Source organism: Phoxinus phoxinus, assembly GCF_949152265.1.
Source record: "Phoxinus phoxinus genome assembly, chromosome: 8".
NCBI classification, from domain to species: domain Eukaryota; kingdom Metazoa; phylum Chordata; class Actinopteri; order Cypriniformes; family Leuciscidae; genus Phoxinus; species Phoxinus phoxinus.
The window spans coordinates 3,849,305-3,859,357 of NC_136883.1; the positions used below are offsets into that span (position 1 = coordinate 3,849,305).

Here is a 10,053-nt window from a genome sequence, read left to right on the forward strand (position 1 = left end):
TAAAGTCCATATTTCAGAAATTTACAGTTAAGATAATAAAGCACAGTTTTAGCTAACATTGTGTATTAATTTTAAGCAGAAACAATGAGCTCGTTAAAGTCTGCAACACATGAAAAGCTTTCTGAAAAGCTTCTGTTTCCCTTTTACTCAGCAAAAGTCGTTGTAAAAAATAATATTTTGAATGAAATGAAGTCATATCCCCCTGCATGGCTTCTGTGAGAGTGTTTGGTCGACAGGTGTTCCTGAAGTGTTGCTCGTATCAGTGTCAGGACAGTATATGTAGAGACCGTGTGAAATGATGGAGGTGAACAGATCTCTCTCTCTCGGTTTTGTTCCAGAACAGTGAGAAAGACAGCTCTTTCCAGACAGCAGCAGTTTAGTTTGACATTATGATGCTTATTACAGATGGAGCGCTGCTTTGATGTGAGTGTCGGGTTTCTGTGTGTCTCTGTCCAAATGATTATCATTTTCCCATGTATGAGAGTAAATATAACTCGCAGAGTCCGAGATAACAGCCGCCGTGTTCAAAGCGCGAGGGATTATGTAAAGGAAATATAAAGATCTCCACTGGAAAAGCTTTGAGCTCTTTTTGTTCGATCAAAGGGAAGAAATGAGAACAACTGTGCTGGCTTTAAAAGAGAGGGATACAACACAATATCAAGATAAACTGACAGACAGACAGTAGATGAGAAGTGAAGTGGACTCACTGCGGCACCTGTGATAGATAGATAGATAGATAGATAGATAGATAGATAGATAGATAGATAGATAGATAGATAGATAGATAGATAGATAGATAGATAGATAGATAGATAGATAGATAGATAGATAGATAGATAGATAGATAGATAGATAGCCCGGTCACACTAAATGCGTGCGTCTCTATCGTGTTTATCGTGCAATTTATCGTAGGTTTAGTAGTGGTGTGGGGTGCGTGTGTATTACACGCAATGAAGTGCGTATCAGACGCACGTAAAAAACTAATTTTCGCGTATAAATAATAGCCTAATAATAAATATAAATAAATAAATTGCACGATAAACCCATTTCATGAGATCAGGATAGATAGATAGATAGATAGATAGATAGATAGATAGATAGATAGATAGATAGATAGATAGATAGATAGATAGATAGATAGATAGATAGATAGATAGATAGATAGATAGATAGATAGATAGATAGATAGGCCTAGATATAATAGGCTAATGATTTTTTTTTATTTATTTTTTTTCACTTTTTTGACAAACATTTAACTTACAACGCCAAACTAATAATTTCGTTGATAGCCTAGGCCTATTATTGATAGGCTACACTGATTAAATAGCTATTAAAAGCGCTTTATAAATGAAGGTGACTGTTTTTCCATAACACGATCTGTAGGCTACACATAGGCCTGCATTACATTTTCATTTTAACAGGTAGAATATTTCAACTTAAAATGTAGGAAAAAGTTAAATATTTAAAAAGTTTAAAAAAGTTAATGTAGGCTATAAAAATAGGCTATATGAAAATAGAAAATGTAGGCTATAGCCTATAGAACATGAAAAATAGTCTACTCACTTAAAAATCACAGGAGACAGTTCATCTTCTATATTAGTGTGAAGAGAGACAGAGGAGGCTCCGTGTGAAGCCGAAGTTCAAGCCTCCGGGATCGCGGACGCCGAGCAGCTCAATCTATTAACCAGCGCTTTATTCAGTCCGGCAGATTCATTACAGAGAGAACACGATCCTCCGCAGATTAATGCGTGGCGCTTCTGGAGCGAGGAGCTTTGCGGGGATGTGCGGCTTCACACACACCGGGAGCCGCTGTTAGCAGCTAAAGCACTTTCGGAAGGGCAGATTATGACCTTATATCGGACATTAAAAGATTCCTGCGGGGTGTCGCGCACTGACCACTGGCAGCTCAATACTTCTGCTAATCACATCACAACTATTAATGTTCCCGTACAACTTCCCATGATAGACCTTGGCCAATTCGCCATTTTTTTGCACACAAAAAATAAGGTAGTTAGGATATAGTTAGAAAGAGAAAAATACATATTTGAAAAACATCCCTGGTCGCAGGAAATTCCATATTTATTATTTAGGCAATAGGCTATAGTTTTATTAATTGTAGCCTACAGTAATTAGGCGTATGATTTTATTTTTATTCTCAAGTGATTAAATGCTTAATGTTTAAAAGGAAGACGTGTCATAAATGTGCCTTTTTTTGCACACAAAAAAAAGGTAGAAAAAGAAAATGACAGCCTATTTTGAAACCTTACCCTGGTTGCAGGAAATTACATAAGCTATTAATTATTTAGGATATAGTTTTAATAATTGTAGCCCACTGTAATTTGGCGAAGGGTTTTTAATATTCTCGAGTGATTAAATAATGTTTGAACGGATGACGTGTTATAAATGGGCAAATACGTTTTTTTTTTCTTCTAAATATCAAGAAGCACTATTAGGCTACTGGGGAAAAAAATGTGTTAATTGTATGGAAAAACCAAACCAAACTACCAATATCTGAGCAAATGAGAATGCTCTCTATAAAGAACACGAATACATTACAAACTTAGCCAAAAAAATAGCAAAATTGTCCTCCTTAAGCTGATATGACAGGATGTTCCTGAAGATCTAATATATTTAAACTTGACACTTTTTTTTGTGGTGCAAGACTAAATTTAAGTGAACATGTTTTATAAACTTAAAACTGATGTCATACACATTTTTAGAGCATGGAAACAGTTTATGGTGCATTGCAAATCTACCAAAAACTGTTCCACTTTTTTAGCCTATATGTAACACCCTACATTTTCATTATTTTAAAAGTATGCATTAGAAGCCATAATTATAAATATTATGCCTAAATATGCTTCGACTGGAAGGAAGAATGGCACCACCTACTGGCACAGACTACTAAATTCACTATAAGAGCAATTTGAAATTTGTTTCAAACAGTTAACAAATACTAGCTGAATTATAGAAACCAATCAATGGTGTTAATATGGACGTAATGTAAGGGAGTGCGATAAATTAATTCACAACAGAAAGAGATCAGTGAAACAGTGACTTTTATGAAAACGAACAAATAACCAAATGTTGCACTTGACAATAAAAATGGTGTATTTACAAAAGTATTAAAACTAGTTACTGTTCCAAGTTTTCAAAGAGCGTCTGAATTAATTAAGAGTCAATATAATCCCATTCTCATCCCAAAGGAGGAACATAGAAACTAAAACAATCTGCTTTTTAAAAAACATTACACATTGTTAATCAAACAAAGAATAGAAAACTAGTTTTCAGATGCTTTCTATCAAATCCTGAGAAATTACAAATTTCTATAAAAACAAAAATCCACCATAGCAAATTTGATTCTTTTATGCATTTTGATGTTGTACATACAGAAATTTCTCAAAAAGGACATTCTTAAAAATAAAAAAATATATATATAAACATAAGTGTCCCCCTGAGATCAAAACATTTTTTTTAAAAATAGGCCGTCACACTAAATGACCTTAGTCTTTTTTTCTTTTTTATGTTCTTGCATCTCAACAAAGAGATTCTGGTGAAAATGCCTAAACCTTGTTGTGTCAAATTTGTTGTTGTTTCCCCCTCTACAGTTTCACTGCTAACTTTTTTTTTTTTTAAAAACAGGTAATATGTAATCCACCTAAATAGATTTAAAAATCTATGAGGATAACAAAAGATAATAAAAACAGTTGATAAAAAAAAATATTCAGGAGAACTAAAAACGCAACTTTTTAAAAGCGCTTCCAGCGGCCGTCTCGCGAGCCGTCCCGTGAGTCTCTGCGCCTCTCGGGAGTGTAATTTCTGTTTCCTCCACTGCGGTCGTCCTGCTGATGCAAGTCTCCCCGCTGGCTGTCCCGCCGATGGCGGTCGTAGTTGTTCCCATGTCGTTGGTCTCTGCCGTGATGGTTGTTATTGTCCTGGGGAGAGTGGCGATGACCTCGCTGCCCAGACCAGTCCGGTTGCCATGGGTTACCGTCTCCAGCGCCCCGGAGCTGCTGCATGCTCTGCTGGAAGGCCCCGTTAAACTGCTGCAACTGTTGCTGCATCTGGACCTGCAACATGTTGTTCATCTATTCAAAAAAAAAAAAAAGTGTGAATGACAACTTTAAATGCTACAGGGTTTACATTTACAAATGTCCATGCAGCAATAAATGTACATGAATGAAGAGAAGTTTGACTGTGGAGGTGTTCTCACCATCGCCTGTCTCTGCAGACTGTCCGGGGAACTGAACGACCTCTGGAGGTTCTGTGGAGGAGAGTAGGACGGAGAGCTCATCTGCTCGGGGGTTCTGCCAGAACAACACAAGATCATCAGGGCAGAGAAAACACAGATTCACCAAACTATCTGAAGAAAGAAAATCTTAACTGACATTTTCTCACTCTGGATCACAAAACCAGTCACATGGGTATATTTGTGGCAACAGCCAACAACACACTGTACGGGTCGAAATTATCGATTTTACTTTATGGCAAAAATCATTAGTATATTCATGTTCCATGAAGATATATAGTAAATTTCCTACCGTAAATATATAAAACATTTATTTGTGTGAGTGAATAAAGCACAATTGTGCAATGCAGCAAAACTTTAGGTGATTTTCTCAATGTTTCGATTTTTTTTGCACCTTCAGATTCCAGATTTTCAAATAGTTTCTCGACCAAATATTATCATATTATAACAAACCAAACATCAATGGAAAGCTTATTTATGTATAAATCTCAATTTAAAAAAAAAATACCAATGTGACCAGGGTCACATATGACGATTAAACGAATAATTTAAATGTTCTTTACATTTTAATAAATGATCAGGATGTCATTGCTACATAAAAAAAAAGAAAAAAAGATACATTTAAAATTTGGCAGAATGTTTTTTGTTGTAGCTATTATACTACTGTCATTTTATTCAATCAAAAATATGAGGCATCACACCTGTTTTCAACATTGATAATCAGAAATGTTTCTTGAGAATCAAATCAGCATATTAGAATGATTTCTGAAGGATCATGTGACAGCTTTCCTTTGCAGGAATAAATTAAATTTTAAAATAAGTTACAAAAGAAAACATCTCACACTTTGACTTCTGTCAAAAACATGAAAAAAATAAATAAATATTGCATAGTATTGTACAATCAGATTCAAAAGAAAATGCAGTCCAATAAAAAATAATTTGAAAAAGAATATAAATTTGATGATTTTAAATTGTAAGTGCACAGCAAGTAAAGAATGCAGTCATGAAATCAGAGACAAATAATCAGAAGAGACGCATTGAGATGCAAGTATGTAGATCTGTCTCTGCTGACATCTTGTGACGGGATCTTGAAACTGATGTTCTGACCAGGCGTGTAAACATAAGCACTGAATATCTACATTAAAACAAAGATTACCTTCCGCCACGGTGACCTGGTGTATTCGCTGGACTGGGGTTTTGAGAGTTTGCCGGACTTTTGCCTTCCTGGTTAATATGACTGCTGCCTGTTAGGAGCACAACCGACTCAGATGAGGAACAATCACTTACTGCTTTTTGTAATTAATGTGTCAAGTAAATATGACAGCCCATTTTATTTCTGTAATGTGATGTATTGTTTAATTTATTGATTTAACATATCATCAGCCATGGCTATATTCATGGCAAAATCAACAGTTTATATATATATATATATATATATATATATATATGATAATGCCATTTCAATACATTGTTTACAATTTAAAAATTTTGTCTTAAGAAAACAAACCGGTTTATCTTCCTTTGTAAAACAAACAAACCGGTTTCTCTTCCACTTTCAATAAATATGAACGAGTGAGTCTTGAGTGACCAATTCGACATACATATACATATATATACAACCTATTCATATATCCATTTTCAAAATAACAATTAACTCCTTGATTGACCTCATATAGTTTGTTACATATGCATCAATTCAATTTGCCATTTACTGTAAATTCAGATTCAATAATGGTTAAACATCAGATATGCATGGTTTCTAAATTGCAGAAAATTTCAGAGAAAGAGCAATTCATAATATTGCAAAGAATATTTTAATTATTTCAAATAATTTGCGCACTTGATTTGCACAAAATGACCAAAAACTACCATTAAATAAACTTCCATGTTAATTTTAAATTGTTTAAAATGGAAGCACAACCTTAATTACTACCAGTTTTGAACATCATGTTCTTAAAGACAATTGTAAAAAAATGCCGTAACTCATGAAATGGTTGGTGAGTGGCTATGCTGGAATGATGGACGGTGACGAACCTCTAATGAACACCAAATAAAGCAGTAAAATATGGAAATGCCTACCGGATCTGAACTGTATGTTGAGCTGCCGTCCATGCAGACGGATTCCATTGAGCAGGTTCAAGGCGTAGGGCACGGACACTTCATGTTTGAAGTTCACAAATGCAAACTGTTTTGATTTTCCATCATTGTCTTTGGGGATTTTGACTTTGATTAATGGCCCAGCCTGTTGGAAAGAAATACAGGACACAGTTCAGATGTTATTTAAAGTAACACTAGGTTACTTTTCTTTTTTTTGCTCTCGGGGTCCCCCTACAGTTGGGAAACAGTATTGTCCTCTACTACTGTCGTAAACTCTGTCATACATGCACGTGCATTTGTTGACAACCATGATAGCCCTGAACACTGTAGGAGGAGTTCACATGCAGGTGTTCTGCTTGCGTCGCGTGTGAAATGTCTTCATCCAGGTACAGTGGCATATATTTCAGGCAGCATGTCATGATATGAATATAATTTCATGGGTTTTATTTTTTTTCAAACGACAAATGATCGCGATGCTCACGTTTACAAGTCAGCGTCATTATAGTAGCCTAGTCTATTGGTTACCGTTTTACTGAATCTATATGATAGGCCTACTTCAATGCAACGTTTGAGTGGTAGATATAATAACCATATATCGTCAATATTATAATATCAAGCTACCATAGATGAATCTGCAAATTTTACAAATCGATTTGCATTATAGCTTGAGGCAAGACAAATAAACAAATATCACAGACATGTTAGGTATCCTAAAATATTATTTTGTACATCTTATATATTTACTTGCAAGAATGTAGCCCCTACCAAACACGCCCTTTAGACATTTGAACTTTCATTTGATATTTGAAAGTCCGCATCGGTCGAGCATAGGGTTGCCACCTTTGATTTGTGAAAAACCGGGACACAGATTATTATTATTTTTTGTGGTCTGAGTTGTAGGTTGTAAATAGTATTTTCTTTGACACTGGTGGCTCATCCGACTTTGTTGTGTTATCCTCATAGACAGTGGTTATCCTCCTCGTCCGTCTCTCTCCCCATTTCACACAATATATGTAAATAGACAGTTTTTAAAAAGCTAAATAAACAAGCTAGCAACTAAACTCACACTGTATCATCTTGGATGTGTGTTGATGCGCGCGCGCGACCGACAGCACAGGCAGTTGCTAGGCGATAAGTTGAGCTTCCAATCAAATAAAAGTAAACGCCTGGCATTGGCCAATCCACTGTTTTACCCGTTTTTACCATGGTTTTTACCCGTTTACGGACACAGGATTGGATGTACTGTACACAACTATGAAGAAAACACAGTAACAGTAGACGGAAATGGTTTAATTTGAAACCAGGAAATTCTACTTTAGAAGTACATTTTCACAAAAAAACGGGACAATTCGTGTCCCGGGAAATAATATACATTTTCTGGGACTGTCGCTCAAAAAAGAGAACAATCCCTGGAGAACCGGGACGGGTGGCATCGGGCACCCCTCCTCCTCCTTCAGCTCACGCCAGCGAGGAAACGCTGGCCCAATGTTGATCCTCGTTCTGCCTTTAATGCGATCACTTTCTCGTTCCCTCTTTTTGCTTTCCTCCGACAAAACCTTTGCTTTCTTGCTTTTCTGTCTGCTTCGGCTATGACTATAACATTTGGCAAACAAACGCGCAAGTTTGGCTCGCACGTCCGATTTTAAGGAAGTGGGGGTGGTGGTGGAAGTGACGTATATGCCGTAAAGCAGTCGAATTTTGTAGTTCTCTTTGTTCGCCGGTTACTACCCGAAACCCGAAGTTTAAAAGAACGATTAAAAACGATAAAGACCCCGTCAGGCTATGGCAGACGTGTCATTCAACCTATTGTAAGTCGATGTACCATCACAAGAGACTTGGAAATATATTATTAAGGTTGAAAAGTAACCTAGTGCTGCTTTAAGAAGACACTACTGGCAAAACACTTTTCATGCACAGGTTATTTTTGAGATTTCGGCCTCAACAGGTCTTCTTTAAGACTAAATAAGGAAATAAAAAGATCCAAAATACACATTTAGGCGTTTATTACACTATTTGTGTCAGTATATTTCAATTACAATAATACATATCTTTAAAGGCCATTTTCTCCTGCACAGAAGCAGGTATCTTCACTTACATACACCAAACGATATAAATATAATCTGCCTGATTTATATTCAACAAAATGAAACATGGATTTTAAACCTGGCTTTATCCAATGTTTAAATGCATGCATATGATAGCATATTTAAACATAACATTACAGAAATCCTGCAATACAAAACAATTGTCTTAATGTACTGTGATTAATCATCTAGGTATGGTGCCAATTCGTTGAAATGTTTCCTCTATTCACCTGTAGTGTATGGCCTTAATGAACGACACTAAACACAAGGTAAATGAATGGCTAGAGCGACAGTGTGTTTGCAAAGACAACAACGATAACTTAATATAAACAGCGCAACAACACATTATAACGTTACTCATACAGGAAAACTGTTAAGAAACATCAAATCAAAGTCAAATAAAAGAGACACGGTGATGGCACTCCATATAAAACGATACTAATCTGTCAAACACGCGTCTAATTAATTGGCAAATCGAGCTACAACAAACAGTCTGTCGTTAGCATTAGCAAGCTAATCAATGACGCTAAAGCACTTACCTGTAAAAACAGCTCGAATATAACTTCTTCTGTTACTTGAGGGTCCAAGTTCCCGACAAACAGAGTCCGGTCTGCCTCATCGGCGATTCCCATTTTGTAAAATATTGATAATCCCGCCGGGTGAATACGTTAACTCGGTTAGCTTGAATTTATCAGCGACCCATCTGTATTTTAAAACGCTTTTGCCGTGTGTGAGCAATAACTGTCGTGATGATGAACAGCCGCTTCACGACACACAGTTCTAGCAATTTCAACCACAGGGAGGCGCTATTGTACACTTGTTTAGAGAATATAACTCACAGTGAACTAAAAGGTAGCAATTACCTTTTAATAAAGCAAAAATCAATATATATCCAACCTGGTGCTCTTAGCCCTATGTGCTTAAATTAGATTAATTAAAATATAATGATTTTTTTTTTCCGGTCAAACCCCAAGAACACAGAAGGTTGCACTTGTTGACACTGCGGTTGGCTCTGTCACAGATAAAGAAAAGCATGACTGTGACGTTTTAGTCTTTAACCTTATATTTGAGATAAAGTAGCCTACTTCTAAAGTATATAAATACAAGTATTGGCATAAAATTCAGTGATGCGTTCAGTGATCACTCTTGTATTAAACTGAAATGAGGTCTACAGATTTCATGCTTGGCGGTTCAAAATCATCAGTCCCTGGAGAATAAAACGTAGGTGAGCTCCATATAACAAGCTGGAATTCCTCAGTTAAATTTAAACTGGAAAAGAAGTGACACAGTGAGATGTTAATATTTTCTAACAATGGGTCATGCAATTATCATTAACATGCAAATATGGTAACAAGCAAAATACTCTGTTTTCAAGACTCAACTCAACTATAGAGATAGTTTTGATGCTGTTGTTGTTTTTGGTGTCATTTGAAGGATATGCTATAGGCTTAAAGATCAGTTTGATCTGAGATCCATGGAAATGTTTAAGCAGGGGACAAGTAACAAGTAAACTTACAAGTGACAATCACATTTGCACCTTTTCACACAAAATCACAGCAATAAAATGGTAGTTTTAGTATCAAGTTTTCATTTCGTAGTGTAGTTTGTTCCTTGAGTTAGTCT

At 36.0% G+C, this 10,053-nt stretch overlaps 1 protein-coding gene across 1 annotated transcript; it reads right to left on the reverse strand.

Moving 5' to 3' along the window:
• Positions 1-2,989: 2,989 nt before the first annotated feature.
• Positions 2,990-9,634, reverse strand: rbm7 (RNA binding motif protein 7). The gene is made up of 5 exons (XM_079620285.1): positions 8,970-9,634; positions 6,329-6,491; positions 5,406-5,493; positions 4,214-4,307; positions 2,990-4,088 (listed from the first exon to the last, which is right to left on the reverse strand). Exons 1-5 carry the CDS (start codon positions 9,060-9,062, stop codon positions 3,750-3,752), a joined length of 777 nt encoding a protein of 258 aa, XP_079476411.1. The 5' UTR covers positions 9,063-9,634; the 3' UTR covers positions 2,990-3,749.
• Between the last annotated feature and the right edge of the window lie 419 nt (positions 9,635-10,053).

Coding starts and splice junctions, on each gene's coding strand:
- rbm7 (XM_079620285.1), bottom strand. CDS start 9,062: ATGGGAATCGCCGATGAGGCAGACCGGACTCTGTTTGTCGGGAACTTG. Junction 6,492..8,969: donor TATTCGAGCTGTTTTTACAG/GTAAGTGCTTTA, acceptor TCTTTCCAACAG/GCTGGGCCATTAATCAAAGT. Junction 4,089..4,213: donor GTCTGCAGAGACAGGCGATG/GTGAGAACACCT, acceptor TTTTTTGAATAG/ATGAACAACATGTTGCAGGT.